This window comes from Pelophylax lessonae (genome assembly GCF_965119305.1).
Source record: "Pelophylax lessonae genome assembly, chromosome: 1".
Taxonomy (NCBI): domain Eukaryota; kingdom Metazoa; phylum Chordata; class Amphibia; order Anura; family Ranidae; genus Pelophylax; species Pelophylax lessonae.
Window position 1 is genome coordinate 305,920,928 of NC_138768.1, and position 27,960 is coordinate 305,948,887.

The 27,960-nt window shown below is 47.0% G+C and overlaps 1 protein-coding gene across 1 annotated transcript in view; it reads right to left on the minus strand.

Annotated features, from left to right (window-relative positions):
• TPCN1 (two pore segment channel 1) overlaps positions 1-27,960 on the minus strand; it is a 373,488-nt gene that overhangs the window by 216,655 nt on the left and 128,873 nt on the right. The window contains exon 7 of the mRNA XM_082257616.1: positions 17,905-17,939. Within this exon, the coding sequence (XP_082113742.1) occupies positions 17,905-17,939 (35 nt within the window). The remainder of the gene's footprint in view (positions 1-17,904; positions 17,940-27,960) is intronic.

Sequence of the window (27,960 nt, forward strand, 5' to 3'; positions counted from 1 at the left end):
AGGGGGAACCTTCCCCTGCAAGGCATAGGCCTGTTCAATGGTCTGTCTGATCCATTTAGCGATGGTAGAGGCCGAAGCCGCCATGCCCTTCCGAGGACCCTCTGGAAGAACAAACAAGGAGTCCGTTTTACGAAAAGACTCAGTCGATCGAAGGTAAACCCTGATCGCCCGAACAACATCCAAAGAGTGCAATCTCACCTCCTGTGGATGTTTAGGCTTCGTGCACAACGAAGGCAAGACAATGTCCTCATTAAGATGGAATTCCGAAACACGTTTCGGAAGAAAAGAAGGATTAGGTCGCAAGACCACCTTATCCAAATGAATAACCAAGTACGGAGACTTGCAGGACAAAGCCGCCAGTTCCGACACTCTGCGAGCCGAAGTGATCGCCACCAAAAAGGCGACCTTTTTGGATAACATAGACAACGAGATCTCCCTGATCTGTTCAAAAGGAGCACGTTGTAACACAGATAGCACGAGATTCAAGTCCCAAGGGGGCAGAGGATCCCTCCTAGGAGGAACCAGATGCCGCACACCCTGAATAAAGGTGCCAACCAAAAGGTTGGATGCCACGGGACGTTGAAACAGAACGGCCAGAGCAGACACCTGACCCTCTATCGTAGCCAGCGCCAAGCGCTGATCAACACCCGCTTGAAGGAAAGACAGCACACGGGACACCGAGTACGTGCGGGGTGAAAACCCCCTGGACTCACACCAGGCAAAATAGGCCTTCCAAGTACGGTAGTAAACCTTCCCAGAGGAAGACTTCCTCGCGTTGATTAAAGTATGAACGACCTCCGGAGAGAGACCCCTCTCCTTCAGGACCTCGGTTTCAACAGCCAGGCCGTCAAAGCCAGCGTCTGTAAAGCAGGATGGTATATCGGTCCTTGAGACAGTAGATCGTCTCGAAGAGGCAGACGCCACGGGGCGTCGACCGCCAGATTCACGAGGTCTGCGTACCAGGACCGGCGAGGCCAGTCCGGTGCCACAAGAATCACCGTGTTGCGTTCCGATTGAAACCTGCGAAGGAACCTGGACAGCAACTGGATCGGTGGAAACGCATACATCAGTCTGTACTGATGCCACGGGGCCACTAACGCGTCCGACGCGTCTGCCCGAGGGTCGCGCGTCCGTGCCACGAACCTCCTCACCTTGTTGTTGAGACGTGACGCGAACAGGTCCACATCTGGAAGACCCCACTTCGCGCACAACATCTGGAAGACAGCCGGGTGGAGAGACCGTTCCCCCTGATCCAGGGTCTGGCGACTCAGATAGTCCGCCTGCCAGTTCTCCACCCCCGGAATGTGAACCGCCGTTATCGCCGGGACATGAGTCTCGGCCCAAGACAGAATGTCGGCCACTACCCGAGCCGCTCGGGCACTCCTGGTGCCCCCTTGGTGGTTGATGTAGGCCACCGCCGTGGCATTGTCCGTCTGCACCCGAACCGGGCAGCCCTGCAGCCGGTCCGACCAGCGACGAAGACAGAGACTTATCGCACGCAATTCCAGAATGTTGATCGGAAGGGAGGACTCCCCCTCCGACCAAGTTCCCTGGGCGGACAGAACGCCCAGAACACCACCCCAGCCCGACAGGCTGGCATCCGTGGTGATTACCGTCCACGAGACAGGACGAAACGACTTGCCCCCGGACACCATCGGGGACTGGAGCCACCACAGAAGGTCTTTCCTGGTGCGATGACTCAACGAGATCTGAAGATCCAGAGATTGAGGTCGCCCGTCCCACTTGGACAGGATCTCCGCTTGAAGACCCCGCGTGTGAAACTGGGCGAAGGGAATCGCCTCGAAGGCCGAGACCATCAATCCCAGACATCTCATGCACGTCCGTAGAGACGATTGCGGAACATCCCGGAGGGACCTGACTTCCTCCTGAAGAGTTCTGAGTTTGTCGTCCGGCAGGAAGACCTTCGCCTGCACCGAGTCCAAAATCATTCCCAGGTAGGGAAGACGAACAGACGGACTCAGTGCCGACTTTGGAAAATTTATCGTCCAACCAAACTCCTGCAGAGTTTGCATCGTGACAGACAGGTCCTGCTCCAGACCCTGGCTGGTCGCAGACCGAACCAGAATGTCGTCCAGATACCCCAGGACAGAAATGCCCTGGGCCCTCAATAATGCCAGAACCGGTGCAAGCACCTTGGTGAAGACCCGCGGAGCCGAGGCGAGGCCAAAAGGCAACGCCACGAACTGGTAGTGATCCTCCGCAATGGCAAATCGAAGATACCTCTGGTGACCCTCGAAGATGGGGATGTGAAGATACGCATCCTTCAAATCGATGGAGGCCATGAATTCCCCCGGAACCAGGGCAGCCACCACCGACCGCAGGGATTCCATGCGGAACTTGCGAACCCGCACGGAGCAGTTCAGAGCCTTCAAGTCCAGAATCGGACGAACCTTGCCCTCCTTCCTGGGCACGGTGAACAGGTTTGAATAAAACCCCCGAAATCTGTCCCGATGAGGCACCGGAACCACCACTCCCTGAGCCCTCAGGTCCTGCACCGCCAGGTGTAGGTCCCGCAGGCGCTCCGGAGACAGTTGAAGATTTGAAGGAAAAAATCTGCTCTCCGGCCGAGAGAGAAACTCGATCTTGTAACCAGACCGAACGATTTCCTGAACCCATCTGTCCCGCACACGGGCCAACCAGGGCTGAAGAAAACCGAGCAAGCGTCCCCCCACCCCAAAACTGGGTGAGGGCGCCCCTTCAGGCCGAACTGTTATGGGCTGCAGGTCCGGATTGGCCGGACTTCTGCTTACCAGACCAGGGCTTCTTCTGAGAGCCTTGACCTTTGAACGGCTTGCCCTTGTAGTGCGGCCGAAAGGCACGAAAGGACCCCTGAGGGGGCCGAAAATTAGCATGCTTCTTCCCAGAAGCCCCCTTGGCCTTGGGGAAATGGGGCAAGAGAGTGCTCTTACCCCCGGTGATTCCCTTAATCAACACATCCAGGGACTCCCCAAAAAGGCGAGACCCATCATAAGGCAGATTGGCTAAGGTCTTACGCGAAGATTGGTCCACCGACCAACATTTTAACCAAACCAGGCGGCGAGACAACACCGCCACACTGTGCACCCGTGCAGCCAACGGAATCAGGTCCAGGTCCGCATCACACAGATACATGACACCCTGGTGGATCTGATCCACCATATCCAGGGTCGCCGGCGAGGCCGAGTCGGCCACCAAGACGCGCCTAAGCATCTGCGTCCAACTTGCGATCGCCTGGGCCGCCATGAGAGAAGCAAACAGAGCTTTAAGCATAGAACCCGTAACAGAATACGTATGACGGGCCAGAGACTCCAGTCTCCTATCTGTGGCATCACGGAAAATGGGTGAACCCTCTGCAGGAATCGCAGTGGCCTTGTTCAAAACCGCAATCGCATGATCCACTGGTGGAGGCACGCACCACCTTTCATCAGTGGCAGGTGAAAAAGGATAACGCAGCTTGAATCTACTTGGTACCGCAAAAGGTTTGCGCAGATCGCGCCATTGATCCTTAACAGCGCGCTGAAAATCAGCATTGCAGGGGAAAACCTGTGGCGTCCTGCGTTTCCTCTGCGTCCCATAAGCCGCCAAGGCAGCGGGGGGACACACTTCGTCCTGCAAACGTAGCGTTTGCTTAATAGAAGCAATCAACTCATCCATGATTGCAAGCTCTTCAGGCGAGCCAGGGGGAGAATTATCAACCCCCTCAACTTCAGCCTCCACCTCAGACCCCACTAGATCAAGAGAGGAGCGGGACCCCGACAGGGAAGCCCCAGCTAGAACAGCCCCATCACCTTCACCCTCAGAATCAGAGGAGAGCACAACTCTGGGCCTTTTGGTAGATTGAGCAGCCACCAGCATTTGCACCTGAGCAGCAAGGCCAGCCACAATAGTGGCTAAATCCCCCCCTGGGGGGGAAGCAGCGGTCCCCTGGCTTTCCACCAATACTGTAGGAAATTTGCCCTCCTGAGAATCCATTGCCCCTGTAATGCCAGACAACCAAGGGTTAACTGCCCCTTTCAGCAAGCGCGGCAAGCGCAGCCCACCGCGTCACACTAAGCACAATGAGACCCCCACAGGGATATGTAAACTGAACACAGGCAATGGATAGCAAGAAACAGAAGGATAAAACCTGAGGAGACCCTCGCCGCTGCTGCTGCCTCGATCGGTGTTCCTGGGAAGAGGAAGTGATGCTGCTAGGGCGCTCTATGTAAACCTATGGAGGCTACAAGAAAATGGCCGCCATGCATGTAAAACATGCGGCCGGAGCGAGGGCAGGCAAAATGGCGTCTTTTGGCGCCGAAACCGTCGCTCCACAGTGCAGTAATGCACACGTCTGTATGTAAAAAAACAGAACCGATCGCCGCAGCGATCGCTGTAAGTGCCCAAACATGCCATAAAACATGCCCCACAGCACACAGCTTTCCACACTGATCATGCTGACACTCATAGTGCCACACAACTCCCCCCCCCCCCCTTGCAGCCCACAGCATGCAGCCGAGAGATAGGGAGACAAACAGTGTGCATAGAGACAGGTTACACAGTCCCAGACTGACACCCCTCCAGACAGACAGGTCCCCACATAAAAATACACTTACCTCACCACGGTGTGGGGGACCCGCACAGGCGAACAAGCCGCTACACATGAGGCAGGGAGAGTCGCATACAAGACGCTCCGAACGTGGGTTAAGAAACCGCACAGCGTCCAGTGAGGTAGCCACCTCACCAAGCATCCCTGCACTGAACAGGGATGGGTCGTTCACTATGCCAGGAGCGTTACCTGGCTGAACGCTCGATGGCAGACTGGGAAGCCACTGACCCACGACCTGCGACCAGGGGGATCAGCCCGAGACCCAGTCCGCATGATCCTCTTCGTCCGAAGAACTAACTAACGCTGATAAAACAACAGCTAAGTAAAGGTAGAGAGAAAAACTCAAAACAAAATATTAAAAAGAAGAAAGAGACTGGGACATAAAGTCCCAGCACAGAGAGAGCCAGCCACTCCTGACAAGCTAGACATTAAAACTGAGATATGGTTGCAGGAAGTAGGAGGGTATTGACTGAGGGGACCACCCCTTGAGGGTGGGATATGTTGGATATGTTAAAAGCTTTATTAACATATTCTGTTGCCTAGCTACTCCTTCGGAGCAAAGTCTAATACCCCATATGTGACGAATATGAAGAGGCGGCGACTGTCGGAGGACGTAAGAGAAAGAACATTTTTTTTTTTTTTACACAAAGTTGACATTGAAATTATATATTGCTCACACATGCCATGGGTATATGTGTAATTACACCCCAAAATATATTCTGCTGCTTCTCCTGAGTACAGGGATACCACATATGTGAGACTTTTTGGGAGCCTAGCTGTGTACGGGACCCCGAAAACCAATCCCCACATCAGAATTTCAAAGGGCATACATTTTTCATTGCATTTTCTCACTACCTATAACGGTTTAGGAGGCCCTGAAATGTCAAGATACCACAAAACCCCCCAAATGACCCCATTTTGGAAAGTAGACACCCCAAGCTATTTGCTTAGAGGTGTGGTGAGTTCATGGAATATTTTATATTTTGCCACAAGTTTTGGGAACATTAATTTTTTTTTTTTAATTTTCTTTTTTAACACAAAGTTGTCACTAAACGATACATTTCTCACACATGACATGGGGATATGTGGAATGACACCCCAAAATACATTCTGCTGCTTCCCCTGAGTACAGGGATACCACATGTGTTAAACTTTTTGGCAGCCTAGCCGTTTACAGGACACCGAAAACACTCTCAGGTTTTCTAATGGCGTAAATTGTGCATTTCACCTCCGCACTACCTGTCACAGTTTCGGAGGCCCTAAAATTCCAAGATAGCACAAAACCCCCCCAAATGAACCCATTTTGGAAAGTAGACACCCCAAGCTATTTGCTGAGAGGCATGGGGAGTCCATGGAATATTTTATATTTTGCCACAAGTTCCGGGAAATATATATATTTTTTTTACACAAAGTTGTCACTAAATGATATATTTGTAAATTGTTGATTTCACTCCTGACTACCTATCGCAGTTTCAGTTTACAGCACAACCCCCCCCAAATTACCCCTTTACGGAAAGTAGACACCCTAAACTATTTGCAGAGAGGCATGTTGAGTGTTTTGCAGATCTCGCTTTTTGTCACAAAGTTTTGGAAATTAAAAAAAAGAGGGAAAAAAATGCATTTTCCTGTTTTTTCTTCATTTTCCCAAAAAAAAAAAATGAGAGCTGCAAAATACTCACCATGCCTCTCAGCAAATAGATTGGAGTGTCTAATTTGCAAAATGGGGTCATTTGGGGGGGTTTTGTGCCATCTTGGCATTTCATGGCCTTCAAAATTGTGATAGGTAGTAAGGAGTGAGATCAACAATTTACGCCCTTAGAAAGCCAGAAGGTGCGGATTGGTTTTCGGGGTCCTGTACGCGGCTAGACTGCCAAAAAGTCTCACACATGGGGTATCCCTGTACTCAGGAGAGGCAGCAGAATGTATTTTGGAGTGTCATTTCACATATACCCATGGCATGTGTGATCATTACATCATTTACTGACAACTTTTTGTAAAAAAACAAAAAAAAAATAATAATAATAATAATAATTTTCCCGAAACTTGTGGCAAAATATAAACTATTCCATGGAGTCACCATGCCTCTCAGCTAATAGCTTGGAGTGTCTACTTTGCAAAATGGGGTCATTTGGGGGGGGGGGGGGGGGGGTTTGTGCTATCTTGAAATTTCAGGGCCTCTGAAACTGTGACAGGTAGTGCAGAGGAAAAATAAGCAATTTACGCCATTAGAAAACTTAAAGATGGGGATTGGTTTTCGGGGTCCCGTACAGAGCTAGACTCCCAAACACATAGATTGGAGTGTCTACTTTGCAAAATGGGGTAATTTGGGGGGGGGGGGTTTGTGCCATCTTGGCATTTCATGGCCTTCAAAAGTGTGATAGGTAGTAAGGAGTGAGATCAACAATTTACGCCCTTAAATGCCAGAAGGTGTGGATTGGTTTCGGGGTCCTGTATGCGGCTAGACTGCCAAAAAGTCTCACACATGTGGTATCCCTGTACTCAGGAGAAGCAGCAGCATGTATTTTGGGGTGTCATTTCACATATACCCATGGCATGCGTGAGCAATATATCATTTAGTGACAACTTTCTGTAAAAAAAAAAAAAAATTGTCACCTTCCTGAAACTTAGGGCAAAGTATAAAATACTCCATGGACTCAATATGCCTCTCAGCAAATAGCTTTGGGTGTCTACTTTTCAAAAAGGAATCATTTGGGGGGTGTTTGAACTGTTCCGGCATTTTATGCTCAATCATAGCCACACATCACCCACATAGAACAAAATGGTGGATGTTGCAAATTTTTTTGTCACACGGTATTTGCGCACAGATTTTCCAAACGCAATTTCTGCGAAAAAAAATACTGCATGTAAAAGCAGTCTAGCGGCCAATTATCCGCTAGGATTGCTTTTACATGTAAACCGACCGCTGTCTGTAAAAAACGATATCAAGGTGATGCCTAAATCTGCAAGCATCATCCTGGTATAACCACTCAAAGTCCAGCAACGTACTAGTACATTGCTGGTCCTTGTTTGGCATATAGTGTAGGTTTTTTTTTTCATGCAGCCTGTGGGCTGAACGAAAAAAAAGAGAACCTAACAGAAATCACCGCAGGAATATTGTGTAGTATTACACACCATTAACCGTCCAACAACCAAACCCACTGATTTAATGGTGGGTATACATGACAATATTCCACGTATACCTAAAGGTATTTTAACTGCAGTGGTGAAATCAGCAAAAATGGATTTTTGTAAAATCTTACCGTAAAATCCTTTTCTCTTAGCTCATTGACAGACGTAGTCCTCGGTGATACAGCACCTTCGGGTTATGTTGCCTCCACAGGAGTAGGACTAGACAGGAAATAAAAAATGCTCTGGCCACACCCCAGGGGCAGTCCCCGAGGGTATATCCTCTCTCTCTCTGCCACAGCAAATCAGTTATGTCACAAAAGCAGTGCTTAGAGAATTTAACCCAACCCAACTCAAAAACAGAGGGGCGGGTACTACGTCTGTCAATGAGCTAAGAGAAAAGGATTTTACGGTAAGATTTTACAAAAATCCATTTTTCTCTATCGCTCATTGACAGACGTAGTCCTCGGTGATACAGCACCTTCGGGAAGTCCCAGAGCAGTATCACAAATGAGGGGTGGGAAAATGGAAATCAAATCCAAATCTAGAAGGGCCAACCGGTGCCAACTAGAAGTTTACAATGCTCATCCTTAATGATGAGACTCAACAAAAAAATTTTCAAACAAAAAAAAAACCCTTGAGGTAGACCACCGGTCTCCTCAAATTGCGGCCTGCAAAACCTTGCGGCCAAATGAGGCATCCGCCAATGCCATCACATCAATTTTATAAAATTTTGTAAAGGTATGTACCGACGACCAGGTGGCCGCTTTACATACCTGGACCACTGACGCCTGATGGCGAAAGGCCCAGGAAGTACTGAGCGCTCGAGTGAAGTGCGCCCTAACAGGGAACGGAGGATTCCGACCCTTAATAGAATAAGCCTGTACCACCGTCTGACTGATCCATGTAGATATGGTCGCGGCAGACACAGGCAACCCCCTTCAAGGGCTATCCGTGATCACAAAAAGTGAGTCCGTCTTACGAAAACCACTTTAGGAAGGAAGGATGGATTCGGAAGAAGAACCACCTTATCCCTATGAACCACCAGATCTGGGGAACGACAGGATAATGCGGCCAGTTCTGACACCCTGCGTGCAGAAGTAATGGCCACCAAGAAGGCCACCTTCTGGGAATGTAAGCAAGGGAATCTCCCTAATATCTTCAAAGAGAAGTTTCTGAAGAACCGACCACACTAAATTAAGATACCAGGTGGTAAGGGTGCGCACACTGGCGGAGCCAGATGTCGCACCCCCTGGATGAAATTCCGCACCAAGGAATGATTAGCCAAAGGTTTCTTAAAAGAAGATTGCTAACGCCGAAAACCTGACCCTTGATCGTGCTCAAGGATAGTTTCTGCTCAACCCCTTGTTGCAGACAGACCAAAATTCGGGTCACCGAATAGGTCTGTGGGGGAAATCCAATAGATTCACACCATGCAATAGAAGACTTCCATGTGCTGGAAGTCGCTTTCCTTGCTTTAACTGGAGGTAGGAATAACTGAAGCTGACACTCCCTTGTCCTTCAGTACCTGGGTCTCAATGGCCAGGCCATTAAGCCAGCGACTGTAAAGCAAGATGGAAGATCGGTCCCTGAGACCGCAAATCCTCCCTGAGAGGAAGTCTCCAAGGAGCGTCCGCGACTAGCCTCGCCAAGTCGGCGTACCAGGCTCGACGAGGTCAATCCGGAATTTCCAGAATAACTGGAATTCCCTCCACCTCTATCCTGCGAAGAAGTTCCCGCAGCAACTTGAGAGGATGGAAGGCATGCCGTAGTGGATACTGCCCCCACGGGGCGATCAGCGTTTCTGCTGCGTCCGCTAGAGGATTGTGGCGCGAGCTACAAACCTCCGCACCTTCCCGTTAGGCCAAGGTGCCAACAGATCCACATCCGGGATGTCCCAATGAAGGGACAGCTAGGGAAAAACCTCTGGATGAAGAGGCCATATGCGATTGGATCCGAATCGGGCTGCTCTAGAGCTGCTCGATCCAGTAAATCAGACAAAATCTGATCGCTCTTAGTTCCGATACCCTTATTGGTAATCTGGATACTATCGGAAGAAATGACTTCCCCTGGTTGAGCATTGGAGACTTCCTGGTCCGCTCGCTCAACCGGATCCGATTGTCCAGGGAATCGGAATTCTGATTCCATTAAAAAAGAATCTCCTTCAGGAGAATTCGGGTATGAGACTGGGTATACGGTACTGCCTCTAAGAAGGCCACCATCAGTCCCAGCCAATTGACGGACAGCAACATCCGAATCGTTGACTGAACCTTCTGGAGTTTCCCAGCAAGGAGAAACTCTCTTGCCCAGGATGTATCCAACCTTAGGCCCAGATAGTTCAGTCTCCTGGTGGGAACCAGGGATGATCTTTGGGAAAGCGAAAAAACGCTGATGTCCTGCGATGATGGGGATATAAAGATAGGCATCCTATATGTCTATGGACGCCAGGAAATCTCTTTGATGCAGGGAGGCCACCACTGTACGGATGGACTCTATTTCTTCCCAAGTCCAGATTTGGACGCACCTTGCCCTCTTTCCTGGGCATTGTGAATAGGTTCGAATAGAACCCCTGAAACCATTCAATGTTAGAAGGGAAGAATCGCACCGGTGGAAGTGATCGAAACTCGATCCTGTGTCCTCCAGAAACCGGTGAAGATATCCCCCCCCCCACCCCAGAGATGGGTAGGGGCGCATCAGGCTATATTCTTCAGGCTTGGCTGAGCCGGACTCTTTGTTTACCCGACCAGCGCCCTTTGAAACCCCTCTAAAGGGGCTTTGGAGGGTTTCGCCTTATCGCCCGCCCTCGCGGAACGAACAACTCTATATGAGCAGAAAAGGAAGGTCCTCGTTAGTTACGAGGTCTTTTTATCCTAACAGTCTGTGGCAAGACAGCAGGTGGTACCGTCTATCCTACAAAGAGGAATTCCTCAAACGGATAGCACCTAGCCATGCGTTTGGAAATAACAGGGGTTCGTTTCTAAACGACCCCATTTGGGTAAAGGAAAATCCTTCGCCCTTTTGGTAGGCTAACAAGTACCAAAAAAGGAATCTCAGTTTCAGCTACCTCTGCCGGTGTAACCTCAAGACTAAAGGTTTCCCGGACGGACACAACTAGTGCATCCACCACTCTTGTGCTATGGCGGAGGCAGAAACGTGCTCCTCACTGCTGAGGAGATATTACCTGAGACAACAGCCCCCTAAGAGGGACCTGCAACTGCATTGACCAGTTCCGAATCCGTATCTGAAGTATCTGATAAACAATAGGGGTAGGCGGGGGTCGCTTCTTGACCCCCGTCCCTGACAGGCCACCTCCACCCGGGATACCAAAGACTCCAAAACTGCCGATAATGCATTAAAAACAAGTGGGGTACTGAAGGGTCCTGCGGCCACCTTGAGGGGATCAGGTGGGGATACCTATGCGGCAGGGTCAATAATTATACAAGACACTTGCCAGCGACAAAAAATGACAAAGTAAAAAAAAAACTTTTTTTTTTTTTTTTTTGTGTCCCCCAGTCGCAACAGCGCCCCTCAGTGTTACCTGCCTTTTTGGACCCCACAGAGAGAGAGACAGACCCCAAGGCTCATCCCTGATGCACAGAAGTTTTCATCAGCTTGCTCAGTGCTTGTCTTGTTACAGACAGGAAGTCTTTGGCCCTATTTCCTGGGTAAAAGAGGCGGCTCCGCCCCTTAACACGCCTGCCGGCTCCTCCCCCTGGCTCCATGAGGTGTATGAGTCACCTCAAACATGGCCGCCCCCATGCTGGAGACACGAGGCTACACCAAAATGGCGGCCTCGTGCGATCTACATGTCTGCAGAAGGATCTCGGCCTCACAACCCTTCACCCTCATGGTGGTCAGCGTGGTCGGAGGTACCGGACCCTAGCGGGCCGTATGTGGTCCGTGGCCGTCGGGAGGCATCTGCTTAGCTGGAGGAATGATCTGGAATGCAGTATACATGTATAGACATCGCCCTGTGGCTACTGACAGGTAGGATACCTTATACTATCACAGTAAAGTTCTAGTACTGCCACTGACTACAATCATTTACACATTTTTACAATTAGATTGTCAGCTCCCAAACAAAGCCTCCTGGCTTTTTGTACACAAAAATCACACTCAATTAGGGGGATCTGTGACATGTTGTAGGATAGAGGGGAACCCATCCTTACCATTACAGAGAGGGGCCCGCGTTCACCACAAGACCCGTCAGGGGGAAAGGGGGAACATACTACTCACCATACCGGAACCAGGCGGGCGCCAACTCCTGACAGTACCCCTCTCCACCGAGGTAGGAGGGCTGTCGACCAATACGGGCGCCGTGACTCATGGTCTTTGGCGTTTCAGCGAGACGTTTAACTCGCAGGGTCAGTCCCCGTCCAGTGGGACTATGTCGCGGCCGACCCAGCGCGGAGCTATGGCCTGCACGCGCTCGTAGGCTGAACTGGGGTGACCACTGGATCTCAACATCCCGCCAGGCGCCCAGTTCAGCTTTCTTGCTTGAAGATCTCACAGGAACACTGGAGAAAAAAAGCTGTCTTAAAAAATTATTTTCTAAGAAAAAAATCCTGCCAGGACCGAAGATCCCAGCAAGGTATCTAGGTCCTTACTCCTGACTAGACAGAAAAAAACTGATTTGCTGTGGCAGAGAGAGAGAGGATATACCCTCGGGGACTGCCCCTGGGGTGTGGCCAGAGCATTTTTTATTTCCTGTCTAGTCCTACTCCTGTGGAGGCAACATAACCCGAAGGTGCTGTATCACCGAGGACTACGTCTGTCAATGAGCGATAGAGAAATGTGGTTTATGTCAGAATATATAAAATCAGTGTGGCAGCTGACGGGTACCTGCAAGAGAAACAGGTTAACAAAAGAATGAAAAACAAACAAAGTACAGTAGGAAGAGTAGAAGAACATAAAAATAACTGACACGACAACTGTTTTTGTTTTTTTATCTCATTTTTTTTTTTTAACACTTTTTTTCTGTGAACTGCGATTTTCCAGCTTGGGTCTCTCAAAATGTCGATAGCCATCGAACATCTTTCGAGACCCTGAGTTTCTGTGCCCTACACTGTGTCGTACTGTACCCTACACTAAAACTCCACTAGTGTATGGTAGCGACGGAAACCGTTCCCAATGCAGAGACCAGGTTGGTCAGGACAGTCGGGACAATAATAGCAGTGTCACACCTACATCCGCGCCTGCTACAGACACAACATCTTCTTTGGGGGTGTCTTTGGGTAGGGGTACGCGGGAGGACTTGTGGAAAGTGCCTCTCATGCCTCTCTGGATCACTGCATCTGGAATGGGAAGTTGGGACAGGAACACCTCCTGGGTACAGGTAGGCTTCGATGATCTCTTCCTGGAATTCTCGGAAGGATCCATTTCATCCTGATGCCCTGTATAGGACAAAGGCGTTGAGCATAGCCAATTGGAATAAATAAACAGACACTTTTTTGTACCAGCGTCTGGCTTTGAGGGCAACTAAATACGGTGCCAAAAGCTGGTCGTTAAGGTCCACCCATCCCATATTAAGGTTGTAGTCGTGGACACAGAGGGGTTTCTCCATAACGCCAGTTGCCGTAGAAATTTGGACTGTCGTGTCTGGGTGAAGGGAGGACAGGACGAAAACATCCCGTGAATCCCTCCACTTCACTGCAAGCAATTTGTTCGTTTTCAAGCAGGCTCTCTCCCCCCGACTAAGACAGGAATTTACAAGCCGTTGGGGGAAGCCCTGGCGATTAGGTCGCACGGTGCCACATGCACCAATTTGTAAATCGAGAAGGTGACTAAATAGTGGCACGCTTGTGTAAAAGTTGTCCACGTACAAATGGTACCCCTTTCCGGATAAGGGTGACACCAAGTCCCAAACTATCTTGCCGCTGCTCCCTATGTAGTCTGGGCAGTTGGGGGGCTCCACGCAGCTATCTTTTCCCTCATAGACCAGGAAACTAACTGTATAGCCTGTGGCCCTGTCACAGAGCTTGTACAGCTTGACCCTGTACTTGGCACGCTTGCTGGGGAGGTACTGTTTCATAGCAAGGCGGCCAGTAAATTTAATCAGGGACTCGTCAACGCAGACAACTTGTTCGGGGGTAAACAAGGCTGCAAACCGCTGATTGAAGTGGTCTATGAGGGGCCGAATTTTGTGGAGCCAATCATATTCAGGGTCTCCCCCAGGACGACAGATTTCATTGTCGTTGAAATGCATAAATCACAGAATTTGCTCGCATCTCGCCCTGGACATGGAGGCAGAGTACATGCGCATATGGTGAAGTGAGCTAGTGGACCAATATAGCCGCAATTCACTCTTTTTGGTTATGCCCATGTTCAGGGAAAGGCCCAGAAAGATTTTAAAATCGGGAACCGTTATAGGTTTCCACCCGAATTGTCTGGCAAGGGGCGAATTTGGGTTGGCAGCGATGTATTGTTGTGCGTATAAATTTGATTGATCCACAATAGATCCGAAAAGATCTTCCGTGAAGAACAGCTCAAAAAAGTTCAGGGGCGTAAAACCAGCTGTCTCCACGTGGATTCCAGGTTGGGCAGTGAATGGGGGAAGTACTGGCACTGTAGAATCAGTGGGTTGCCAATTGGGATATGCCAGCGCATCAGGGAGGGCACTATGGGCTCTACGGGCCTGTCTTCGAATACGCGGTGGCTGCGGGCCACTACTCGTGCTAGCCACCGCACCAGCTTCAACTGCACTTATGGGACTCGCCACGTCACCAAGTGTTACTGCAGTGCTGGTTGCACTAGGTCCAGGGTGTACTAGGCCGCTGGCGCTTGCCAGGCCACCAGAATGATGGCGGCACTAGTACCAACACTCTGCTCCATACGAGCACCCTGCGATCCCTGCATCTCAACAACTCCAGAATGAGGTCGGTTACACCTGGGTCTAACAGGGACCCATCTGTCGTCGGAGCTATCTGTCAGGGAGCCGCTGCTGTCATCAGGTTCGTATACTGACCCCGATTCTGCCAGTGAGGCTTCCCCATCGCTCTCATCTGACATGGTCAGTATACTGTAAGCCTCTGCACTACTGTACCAACATTTGGACATTTTAGTAACTAAATTTACCGGTACAGTAGTGTGACTCACAGGTAATAAAAGCACCTGGATGTCAAGGACTATTTCAACCGCTACCAAAAAAAACTGCTAATGCTAGCAGGGATCAGGCCTGACTCTGCTAACACAGCGGTTTTGTGTGTTGTGTTTTTTGTAAGTGACAGTAATCTATTGATTACTACACTTGCCGGGTGGGGTGGGGTGGGCGGAGGGGTTAAACGCAGGTGCTGTCAGGAATCAGTGCTGATCCTGCAAACACCGCGTTTTGGGAACCCTAAACTATGGGGACGCTAGTATAGTTCTGATCAGATCAGATATTGATCTGTTCAAACACTATACTAGTAATGGAAGTGTATGTGTGTGTGTGGTAATCAAGGGGTTATTTCTAACTATGCGCCGGGGATCTGCACTATTTTAGACTGACGCTAACACTAGCTAATGTCACCTGTGTTACTAATAATAGTGATCAGAAAAAAAACTGTACACTATAAAAGTGACACTGTGACAGGGCAATGAAGGGGTTAACTGGGGGTGATCAGGGGGTTAAATCTTTATTGATGGGGGGTGGCGGGGACCCTAAACCTCCTTGGGACAGAAACTAACTCGCTAGCGCTAACTTAAGTCACAATCACACTAATAAAAATACAATAAAACACTATATTACGTGTGTATTAGTGTGCAATGTGACAGGGGGAAGGGGTTAACTGGGGGGATCAGGGGGTTAAATCTTTATTAGGGGGGGTGGCGGGTATTTTAAGTGTAAAAGGAAGGGCCGCAAACGCTAAACCTGGTCACAAGTCACACTTATACGGGTATATAGGAAAATGCTATATACTGTTTACAGTGTGTGTTGTGACAGGGGGAGCAGGTGTAATCAGGGGAGGATCAGGGGGTTAAATCTTTATTGGGGGGTTGGCGGGGACCCTAAACCTCCTTGGGACAGAAACTAACTCGCTAGCGCTAACTCAAGTCACAATCGCATTAATACAAAATACAGAAAAACACTATATTACATGTGTATTAGTGTGCAATGTGACAGGGGGGAAGAGGTTAACTGGGGGGGGGGATCAGGGGGTTAAATCTTTATGGGGGGGGTGGCGGGTATCCTAAGTGTAAAAGGAAGGGCCGCAAACGCTAAACCTGGTCACAAGTCACACTTATACGGTATATAGGAAAATGCTATATACAGTATACAGTGTGTGTTGTGACAGGGGGTGTAGGGGTTAACTGGGGTGGGGCGATCGGGGGTAAAATGTGCCTATCTAAGTGTGTGTGGGTATGCTTGGTGCAGTACTTACAGTTAGATGTGCTCGCTCCTATCAATGAATCCAAAAAGGATCATGGGAGGGGAGAGCAGGTCTTTTCTAAACTTGCGTTTACATTACACAGGCTAAGCATAGAATCTGATTGGGCAGGACTGATCAACAGGTCCAGGCCAAAAATCATTGGCCTGGACCTGATGACTGATCGGTTCTGAACCCAATCAGGTCATTAGCGGGAGCGCGCCCCAGAGCGGTGGGAGTGAGCGACGTAGTACTACGTCGCTTTGCCTGCACGGGGCTGACTGCCGCAGTAAATGTGGGCGGTCGGCAAGTGGCTAAATGTTGTGGCTGCATTTGGACTCATTTGAAGGCGGTTTTTCCCTTGTTTACCTGTTGATCTTGCACATAAAACATGTCCTGTCCTTTTGTGTCTACAGTATGCCTTGTACATATCAAATTACATGGAGAATGGGGAGATTACAAGTTGACCGAAAGAAGATAACATTTCAAAAAAGTGACTAGTATACTGCATTTCTGGCAAGAGCAACAGGTAGTTTCTGTACTAGCTGACAATGCACCTTAGTCTGAAAAAGAAAAAAGCGATTGCAACTACAACATTCAAGGACTGGTAAGCTACTTTTAGTGCCTTGAAAACATAAGCCAGATGTGTCTGCATTGGCAACTGGAAAAAAAATAAAATATTTAAGTGGTTCTAAAGCCTTCTGTGCTGCAGCTCAGCCTCCTCCCCTCCTTTTGCTTACCTGACTCCGATCCAATGACGTGCTTGAGCACAGTGCCTCCAGCCGCTGCCTGTCTCCTCATTGGACAGATTGATATTAGCAGGAGCCATGGGATCCCGCTGCAGTCAATCAAATCCTGTGGCTTGGAGCGAGGAGAATCGGGGATGCCCTCTGCAAACTATTGCACAGAGCAGGTGAGTACAAGGCATGTTTGTTATTTTTAAGAAAAATAAACCCGAAGAGCCAGTCCAAAAAAACAGACAACAGATAAACCTACACTGATTCACACCAGCAGCCTTGCTGATTGCAGGGCTGCTGGTGTGTGTTGGGAGGATAAACCGTTAAGTTTTTTCTTTTTTGTTAAAACTCTATTAAAGTATCACAAGGAGAATTTCAATAGTTTTATTTACACGGGGGGTTGGAATGCAGTGGTTCCTGCTGCAATTTGCTACACTAACAACAAAAAAAAAAAGAAGACTGTATGCAATATTTTTATTCAACGCACACCACTGCAATGCAGTGATGTGAACTGACGCCATAGGAAACATGGCAAATTGCCTTGTCTTTGCATTGGAACTACGCTGGGCAGCGCAAAGGGTGTGAATGGACCGTTAGGCTCCTACTCCTAAATGTGTAAATCCACCTTTAGAATCATTTATACAACACCACCATGCCCCTAGCTGAACTGGGTAGATGATGTTGGAAAGGAAATAACATCACAGTTGTATTCCTTTACTGCATCTGGGGGTCATTCAAAATAAATTACACCACAAGGCACTATGGCTTGAATTGCACAATACTACACGTTGCTCCAGGGCACAGGTGTGAAGCCAGCCTCATCTTTAACAATAAAAACAAATCTGGGTGACAGCATGATTGAAGACCCAAATGAAAAATGTGTGTAGTGTGTGCACAGATTTTTTCCAGAACTGTAATCATTGGTCACCTAATATATACAAAAATACTAAATACAAATACAAAAAAGTACACATATTTTAGATAAGACTTTGATATAAAAGGGTAGCACAGGCACAGTCAATAATCTGACTGGAAACAATCTCATTTGGTAAGTTTATAAATGTGCTTTTAACGGATCTCAGAAAATATTTTGGAAAAGCTTAGAACTTACTGGATCAGAAGGATTTGGAGAAAACAGGTAAAATCCTGTAAAAGCCAACAAAGAATAAAAATAAATCAGGTGTTTTATATGAATTTCAGCACAAAGAAATTACAGTAGTTAATCACTTCAGTCCCCATGTCTTTTTTTGCCTAAATCCCTAAACTCCTATAGCATGTTTTTTCTTGTTTCATTAAGGTCTCTGTTTCACAGACTTTACAATTTATTATAATTCCTACATTGCTTTATTTTTTTTTTTACAGACAGACAGGTCCTGGATTTGGAAGCAAATTTGGATACATATATTTTATTTCCCCAGAAGAAGTCACGACGCACGTGACGCAACGCATAGGGAAGTGTCGGAGATAACCCGGAAGGCAAGGACACATTCTCACAGAAGCGCTGATGTACCCCATTTTTAATGTGAGTATATACTATACATTTCCCCAAAAAATTACATACTTACTGCACCATTAGAGGTTCTCTTTAACTCTCTATAGAGAGACAACTATATGGAGAAGGAGTAGTGGAAGCAGAGGAAACGGAGCGGGCCCCATTGACCCAGGATCCCCAGGAGATACTGACCCATACACACTTACAGGCTGTTTTACAAGAAAGTGAGAGGTGAGTGGCCAGGCACACTATTTGGTGGCACTGCTTAGAAGAGCACCATCATTTCTGTCAAAACAACCACAAGTGAAGGATCCACTTTATTATCATCTGTCTTACACTCCTCCTAGCTACTTATCAAGATCAACATTACTGTGAAAGTTTATTCACCTACGTATATGTTTAGACACCATATTGGACTTTATTGGTGACACTTGCCAAGAAGCACTTTATATTTATTTTTTCACTCATTATGGACTGTTATTGATTATACCGATATCTGTGGATATATTTTTTATTGCAGCTTTGTACATCTTTTATATCACACCACTGTGATTGCACGGTTCGCTAGCACTTAGAACTTTGTTGCAATCTTTTCTACCTCATTTGTCATTATCACAGGTTTGCACATATACACTTGGCACTTTATCTACTCATTTATATATTGTTTATCACCCATTTTTCAGCAACTGCACTTTGTATTATCATATCTATATAAGCTTTGACATAATTTTTACCTTATAAGCATTTTTGATGTAATTATATTATTGTTTGAAATCACACTCTATTTATTGAGAGGCAGCGCAGCACTATAACACTCATTGCTATATATTTTATTTCTTTCATTTTTATTGGGAATAAATAGGAAAAATGCATTTTCCCAATGTAACATTTAGATAATTTGTGTACCCCCCCCCCCCCCAGGCACTTTCTATTTGAGGATGCCCCACAGATGCTCAATAGGGTTTAGGTCTGAAGACATGATTGGCCTGTCTATCACCTTTACCCTCAGCTTCTTTAGCAAGGCAGTGGTTGTCTTGGAGGTATGTTTGGGGTCGTTATGTTGGAATACTGCCCTGCCGCACAGTCTCCGAAGGGAGGGGATCATGCTCCGCCTCATTATGTCACAGTACATGTTGGCATTCTTGGTTCCCTCAATGAACTGTAGCTCCCCAGTGCCGGCAGCACTCATGCAGCCCCAGACCATGACACTCCCACCACCATGCTTGACTGTAGGCAAGACACACTTGTCTTTATACTCCTCAACTGGTTGCCGCCACACACACTTGACACCATCTGAAACAAATACATTTATCTTGGTCTCATCAGATCACAGGACATGGTTCCAGTAGTCCATGCCCTTAGTCTGCTTGTCTTCAGCAAACTGTTTGTGGGCTTTCTTGTGCATCACCTTTAGAAGAGGCCTCCTTCTGGTACGACAGCTATGCACACCAATTTGATGCAGTGTGCGGCGTATGGTCTGAGCAACGACAGGCTGACTCCCCACCCCTTCAACTTCTGCAGCAATGCTGGCTGCACTCATACGTCTATTTCCAAAAGATAACCTCTGGATATGACGCTGAGCACGTGCACTTCTTAACTTCTTTGGTCGACCATGGCAAGGCCTGTTTTGAGTGGAACCTGTCCTGTTAAACCACTGAATGTTCTTGGCCACCATGCTGCTGCTCAGTTTCAGGGTCTTGGCAATCTTCTTATAGCCTATCCCATCTTTACGTAGAGCAACAATTCTTTTTTTTAGATCCTCAGAGAGTTCTTTGCCATGAGGTGCCATGTGAACTTTCAGTGACCAGTATGAGAGAGTGAGAGTGATAACACCAAATTTAACACACCTTCTCCTCATTCACACCTGAGACCTTGTAACACTAATGAGTCACATGACCCTGGGAGGGAAAATGGCTAATTGGGCCCAATTTGGACATTTACACTTAGGGGCGTACTCACTTTTGTTTCCAGCTGTTTAAACATTAATGGCTGTGTGTTGAGTTGTTTAAACAACAAATTTACACTGTTATACAAGTTGTATACTCAATACTTTACATTGTAGCAAAGTGTCACAAAGTGTTGTCACATGAAAAGATATAATAACAGATTTACAAAAATGTGAGGGGTGTACTCACTTTTGTGAGATACTGTATATATATATATATATATATATATACACACATACACACACATATATACACACACACACACATTATATTTATTTCTATTGTATCTACTTTTCTTCCCTTTTTATATAAAAGCTCTCCATTGACCCAATCCAGACCTACAACGGAACACTATGGCATTGATCCATTGCTGCAGGGAGTAGAGGGTCAGAGCTTAGACAGATCTGACCCAGTCTGCATACTGAAAGGTAGTGGCCTAAAATCACTTGTGTATCAGTTTGCTCCAGATGTACACAGAAAACTCTATTCTTGATGCACAGATGTAGCAGTGTCCAATAAGGCATTTGGTAAACAGTGCTGTATAGCACATGGGAATGGGAGTTATTTATATTCATTTTTGTAATAAAATTTTAAATGTTTTAGGCTATGCGAGTCTCTTTTCCGTTATTTTTTTCTGAGTTGTTGCTGAAAGGAGAGCCTGCACACTAGAGGAGGAGAAAGAAGGAAAGAGCGGACTCAGCTAAAACAGGAATTTTGAGCAACTTCGAGATAAGTGGTCAATACCATCTAGTGAGAGCCTAACCCTTAGGCTTTTCATACACGTAGAGAATATCTTTCCTGTATCCCTTCCATGGGTCGCAGGAAAGCAATTTGCACGATTCCCCCATCAACACAGACAGTATTGACAGGGGAATCAGCAATTGTCTTCTCCCAGCGGGGAAAGCCATTCCCGCTGGGGGAAGACAGTGATTATTGCTAGCAGCTATAGCGGCCGCTAGCAATAATCTTAAGAGAATCTGGCAGGCTGATTGTACCCAAGTGCAGTCTGCCTATTAATGGTTCGAATCTTGGCCGGTTCAGCAGGAACTGTGTATGGCTGACCTTAGGGTGTGCACTGTGGTAAGCAATTCACGAAAAAGGTCGAAGTTATAGTATTTGTAAACCCACTTAGTAATTACCTCGCAATCCCGTCTTTCAAAATATTAAGTGTAACATGTTAACAAGTATACATGTGCCTTATTAAAAAATATGCTGTTCGATACCTGATTTCCTAGTACCGCTCATGTGACCAACCGTCTTTCCCCCCTCCCAATTGGACAGCTAGAGCGAGAGAAGCAAAGAATTCCCCGCTGAAGAGGAGAGGAGAAGAGGCGCTAGGAAATCAGGTAGAGAACAGCATATTTTTAACCAGTTGCCGACCACCCACCGCACATTTACTGCGGCAAGGTGGCTCGTAGGGCTAGGGGGCAAGCGCGCCCGCCATCTCCGCGATGTGCTGATTCGGTTCAGAACCAATCAGTCCTCAGGTTCAGGCCAATGACTTTTAGCCTGGACTTGGTGATCAGTTCTGACCAATTGCAGAATTTCTTGTGCCTGTGTAATGTAAGCACAAGCACAGGAAATGATGCTATCTCCTCCCCTGGAGTCCTTTTTGGTTCCAGTGTGAGAGGAGAGAGCATCAACTGAGTACACAAGCACTGCAATGACATCAGTACACATAGGCACACATCTAACCCCCCTCATCACCCCCCAGTTAACCTTTTCACTCCCTGTCACAGTGTCACTATATACAGTATACAGATAATTTACTGATCGCTGTATTAGTGTCACTTGTGACTTCAGTTAGTGTGAGAGACCATTAATGGAAGTTCGTTTCTGTCCCAGGTAGGTTTAGGGTACCCGCCATCCACGCCCCAATAAAGATTTAACCCCCTAATCACCCTCCCTTAACCCCTTAATTTCCCTGTCGCAGTGTCACTTTTATAGTGTACAGATCTTTTTTCGGATCACTATTAGTTTCACAGGTGACATCAGTTAGCGTTAACGTTAGTTAGTGTCAATCCAGGATAACGTCAGATATATATATATATATCTATATATATTTAACCCTTTCATTGCCAGTGGGACACACTCTAAACACCTCCATTACTAGTATCGTGTCTGAACAGATCAATATCTTTGATCTGATCAGAACTATACTAGCATCCCCAATAGTTTAGTGTTCCCAAAACGCAGCGTTAGCAGGATCAGCCCCGACACCTTCCAGCACCTGCCTTTAGCCACCCCCCAAAAAAGAAGTGCAGAATTAGCAGATTACTGTCACTTCCAATACACAGCACACTATACCGCAGCTTTAGCAGAGTCAGGCCTGATCTCTGCTAGCACTAGCTTTTACATTTTTTGGTAGCAGTTCAAACATTCCTTGACAACCAGGTTCTTTTTTACCTGTGAGAGTCAAACTAGGTACCTTTAAAATTATTGACCAAAATGTCCAAGCAGAGGTACACTAGTGAAGAGGCCTACAGGATGCTGAGCATAACAGATGAAGGCGATGGGGATGCCTCAATGTCAGAATCTGGCTCAGGATTCGAACCTGTAGAGAGCAGTGGCACCCTGACAAGATAGCTCTGACCAGGGAGTAGTGGTTCCTGCTAAGGTCAGGTGTACCCGACCCCGTTCTTCTGTTGCTCTGGTGTAAAAACCACAGGGTTCCTATCAGCAGAGTGTCTGTACTCGTGCCGCTCAACCTTCTGGTGAACTGGCAAGCATCAGCAGCCTAGTACATTCTGGTCATAGTCAAACCAGAACCGCAGCAACACTTGGTGATGTGGCGAGTCCCATAAGTGCAGTGGCTAGTACAAGTAGTGAGCCGCAGCCACCAATAATTCAAAGACCAGCCTGTAGAGCCCATAGTGTCCTTCCAGATGTGCTTGCAAATCCTGATTGGGAGCCCACTGATTGTCACCCTTATTCGGAAAGGGGTACCATTTATACGTGGACAATTATTACACAAGCATGCCACATTTTAGTCACCTTTTTGAATTTGGAATTGGCGCATGTGGCACTGTGCGACCTAATCGCCGGAGCTTCCCCCAACGGCTTGTAGATTCCCGACTTAGATGGGGGGAGAGAGCCTGCTTGAAGTGTAATAAATTGTTTGCAGTGAAGTGGTGGGGCACACGGAATGTTTTCGTTCTGTCCTCCATTCACGCAGATATGACAGTCCAAATTGCAACTGCGACTGGTGCTGTAAGAAGCCCCTCTGTGTCCACAAATACAATCTGAACATGGGAGGGGTTGACGTTAACGACCAGATGGCGCCGTACCCAATTGCCCATAAGGCCAGAGTCTGCATACCTATGCCAACTGGCTCTTACCACACACTAGTAGAGTATTGGTATAGGGTATAGCACAGTACAGTCAAGGGCACACTTTTTCACAGGGTCTCAAAAGATGTTAGGGGGCAATTGCATTTTGAAAGACCCTAACCTGGAACATTTTGTTTAACAGTTACAAAAAGTGTCAAAAACAAAGTAACAACAAAAAATGTTATATTAAAAAATAAAAAACCCAAAAATAGTTGTTTTATTGAGTTAATTTTCTGTTCTTACTCTACTTTTCTACTTTTACTGTACTTCATAATATACTGTTATACTGTAATGTTTCACGGTTACAGTTTTTCATTGTTAAACATATTTTGCTTTTCAGATACCACCATTCTACTGTACTGTATGCTATTATAATGTAATGTTTTATGGTTACTGTGTTATATTGTTAACCATCGTTTACTTTGCGGTAGAGATTGACCGATTATCAGCAAAGCCAATATATCGAGAGCCGAAATGCACTTTCCCCGATATATCGAAATTGGCTTTTAATTTACAGATATTGCCGATATTACAGGGAAAGTGCTTGTACCGGGGTGATGCCTGCAGCTAGAGGCATCACCCCAGTCCCGGTGTCCATAGCCGAAGGTCAGCTATCTTGTACTGGCAAGCGATGCGGCTGAAAAGCCGCTCGGCTGTCATTCCAAGGAGCGGGAGCCTTCTGCGGCTCGCCCGGGTCTCCCGTAACACCGCGAATCCTACCTTCACCGCCGTCTGACCTGGGTCTCCATTTCTTTGAATTCGGCACCGCTGAATACCCGGAAATGATGTCATGACATGACATCACTTCCCGGGTACTGACAGCGGCGAATTCAAAAACTTACAGCATTCGAAACAGCCAAACTTGGTGTTTTGAATGCTTTTAAGACCCCCAGATCCCTCCACCACAGTACCTGTAGACCAAAAAGAATATATAAAAAAAAAAAAATTAAACATTTTTTAATGTCCGAAAAGATCGGCAAATATCGGCCGATACCGATGTCAGATGACCAAAATATCGGTATCGGCGGTAAAAAAAAACGATATCGGTCAATCACTACTTTGCAGGTGTGCCCATCAGCTGCCCCACTGATTTGTTTTTTCTGACAGCAACAGCGTTTGCTCTAAGCATAGGATTTCACCCCCGCGGTAAAAAAAAAAGAGCATATCTGGAGAAGCATAGGGGAAGGGGTGGACACACACTTTTCTTGGCTGAGATTTCTTCATCAACATCGATCGATGCGAAAGGAGGTATCTGCTATGTTCTTTTTCCTTCAGCAAAAAAGAAAAAAAAAAAAAAAAGAACATTGCATGTATGCCCATCATTCAAAGTGAGTGGATGCTAATGTGGTGCATACCACACACTTTATGGGAGAGGTTTCCTCGTTCACATTGATCGTTGGGAATAGAGGAATCTGTTAGGTTCTCCTTTTTCGTTCAGCCCACAGGCTGCATGAACAAAAAAGAACCCTACAATATATACCCAACAAGGACCAGCAACGTACTGATATGTCGCTGGACTTTGAGTGGTCATACCAAGATGATGCCTGCAGATTTAGGCATCATCTTGGTATCGTTTTTTTACAGCCAGCAGTCGGTTTTCATATAAAAGTGATCCTAGTGGATAATTCGCTGCTAGACTGCTTTTCACAAGTAGTGGGGGGGGGGGGACCCCCTCCCCACCCCGCTGCCTTCTGCGTTTTCTCGGGCTCTCCGGTCCCACCGGGTAACCCGAGACTGCAGACGGTGGCATGGTCAGCTTACCATAGAGCGGATTGGAGACCAGAATGGCTCCAATCAACTCTATAGCCTAAGGTACCGGGAGCTACAAGCATTTCATGACTTCGGTTTGGCTAGATATAAACAGCGCCATTGGGAAAGCAATCTTGGTGTGGTCAGATGCTTTAAGGGCAGAGGAGAGATCTAGAGTCTAATAGACCCCAATTTAAAAAAAAAAAAAATCTGTCACTAATTATTGCTATCACAGGGGATATTTAAATTCCCTGTGATAACAATAAAAACGATTAAAAATAAATAAATAATTTAAAAAAAATGTAAACAGCAATTGTAGCATGCATGTGAGGTATTGCTGAGAACGTCAGATCGAGGGCACTAATTCTTGCAGTAGACCTTCTCTGTAAATCTAAAGCAGTAACCTGTAAAAGCTTTTAAAAATGTACATAGTTTGTTGCCGCAGCACGGGCGTGCACAATTTTAAAGCATGTCATGTTTGGTATCTATATACTCAGCATAAGATCATCTTTTATATTTTACCAAACAATTGGGCAATATATAGTGTATTTGTGCATTCAATTTTAAAAGTGTTTTTTTTTTTTTTTCTTTGCAAAAACTTGCGTTTGGAAAATCTCTACGCAAATACCGTGTGACAATAAAAATTACAACACCTACTATTTTGCTCTGTAGGGCCTTTGCTTTAAAAAAAATATATAATGTTTGAGGGTTCAAAGTAGTTTGCTAGTAAATAAAAATCATTTTTTGCATGTAAACAAAAAGTGTCAGAAAAGGCTTGGTTAGAAAAAGTGGTTAGAGGAGTGGGTGATGTGTGGCAAAATGCCAGGACAGTTCAAACACCCCCCAAATGACTCATTTTTGGAAAGTAGACACCCCAAGCTATTTGCTTAAGGCATGTTGAGTCCATGGAATATTTTAGATTATGTCACAAGTTACATATTTTTCTTTTACACAGTTGGCACTTAAATGATATATTGCTCAAACATGACATGGCTATATGTAAAATGACACCCCAAAATACATTCTGCTGCTTCTCCTGAGTATGGGGATACCACGTGTGAGACTTTTTGGCAGCCTAGCCGCATACAGGACCCTGAAAACCAATCACCGCCATCAGACTTTCTAAGGGCGTAAATTGATGATTTCACTCCTCACTACCTATTACAGTTTAGGAGGCCAAGAAATGCCAATATAGCACAAACCTCCCCCCCCCCCCCAAATGACCCCATTTCAGAACGTAGACACCCCAAGGTATTTGCTAGGAGGCATGGTGAGTATTTTGCAGCTATTCATTTTGGAAAATGAAGAAAGAAAAGGAAAAATGTTTTTTTTTTTACTTACCGTAAAATACATTTCTCTTTCGTCCACGGACGGACGTAGCTGCTGCTGCTTTAAACCATAGACGGATGGGCAATAAGCCCCTCCCACTAGGAGTGACCAGGTAGAGCAAAAGGCTTTGACATTACCCCTGGCCTCACGGTTGCATCTTCAGTTTAGTTGCAAGCAGTGAATAATAACCAAATCCCAACTCTTCAGAGAAAAAAGGGGTGGGAGCTACGTCCGTCGGTCGACTCAGAGAAATGGATTTTACGATAAGTAAAAAATCCCATTTTCTCTTTCGTCCACCGACGAATGTAGCTGCTGCTTTAAATCATAGACAGATGGGACGTCCAAAAGCAGTAACCACTGAGGGGTGGGGGAAAGGACAAACTTAAAAGAATGCAATTCCCACAGCTAGCCTAGCCAACTATATAACATGGAGCCCAACAAGCAACAACTGGGGCTCAATTGTAGTAAAACCACAAAGGAGAAGGAAAGGTAGACTGCTCCTTAAATGGCGGCCTGCAAAACCTTGCGGCCAAAGGACGCATCTGAGGATGCTAACACATCCACTCTGTAAAACTTGGTGAACGTATGTGCAGACGACCAAGTGGCTGCCTTGCAAACCTGCATCACTGACGCCTGATGGCGGAAAGCTGAAGAGGCACTCAACGCCTGCGTAAAGTGAGCAGTGACGGGGAAAGGAGAAACCTTGCCCTTAAGGGCTCTTTCACACACTCCGTCCGCTGGACGGAGTCCGTTTTTCTCAGCGGGGGATAGAGCCGCCGATCCCCCGCTGAGCAGCAGGAGGACAGCTGTGTCTCCGCGCTGTGTGCGGAGACAAAGCTGACAGTTCCCCATGCATCTCTATGGGGGAAATCGGATCTCAACGGACCGTCAGTCCGTTCTCACCCGATCCCATCCAATCCGCTGGACGGATGGAAAATAGGGTTTCCATCCGTCCAGATTTGACGGATCGGATGTCAGCGGACATGTCTCCGCTGACATCCGATGCCCCATAGGAATGCATGGGGGGACCGTTCAGATCTGCCAAAAAAACGGACAGGCGGATCTGAACGGTCCGCCTGTGTGAAAGGGGCCTAAGAGAATACGTCTTCACCACCGTCTGTCTGATCCATCGAGAGATGTTCGCCGCAGACGCAGCCTGACCCTTACGGGGGTTTATCCGTATTCACAGAGTCCGACTTACAAAAGGACTCAATAGTCTCCAGATACACCTGTATCGCCCAAACCACATCCAAGCAATGCAAGGCAATTTCCTTAGGATGTGAAGGTTTCGGACAGAGTGACGGAAGCACTATGTCTTCGTT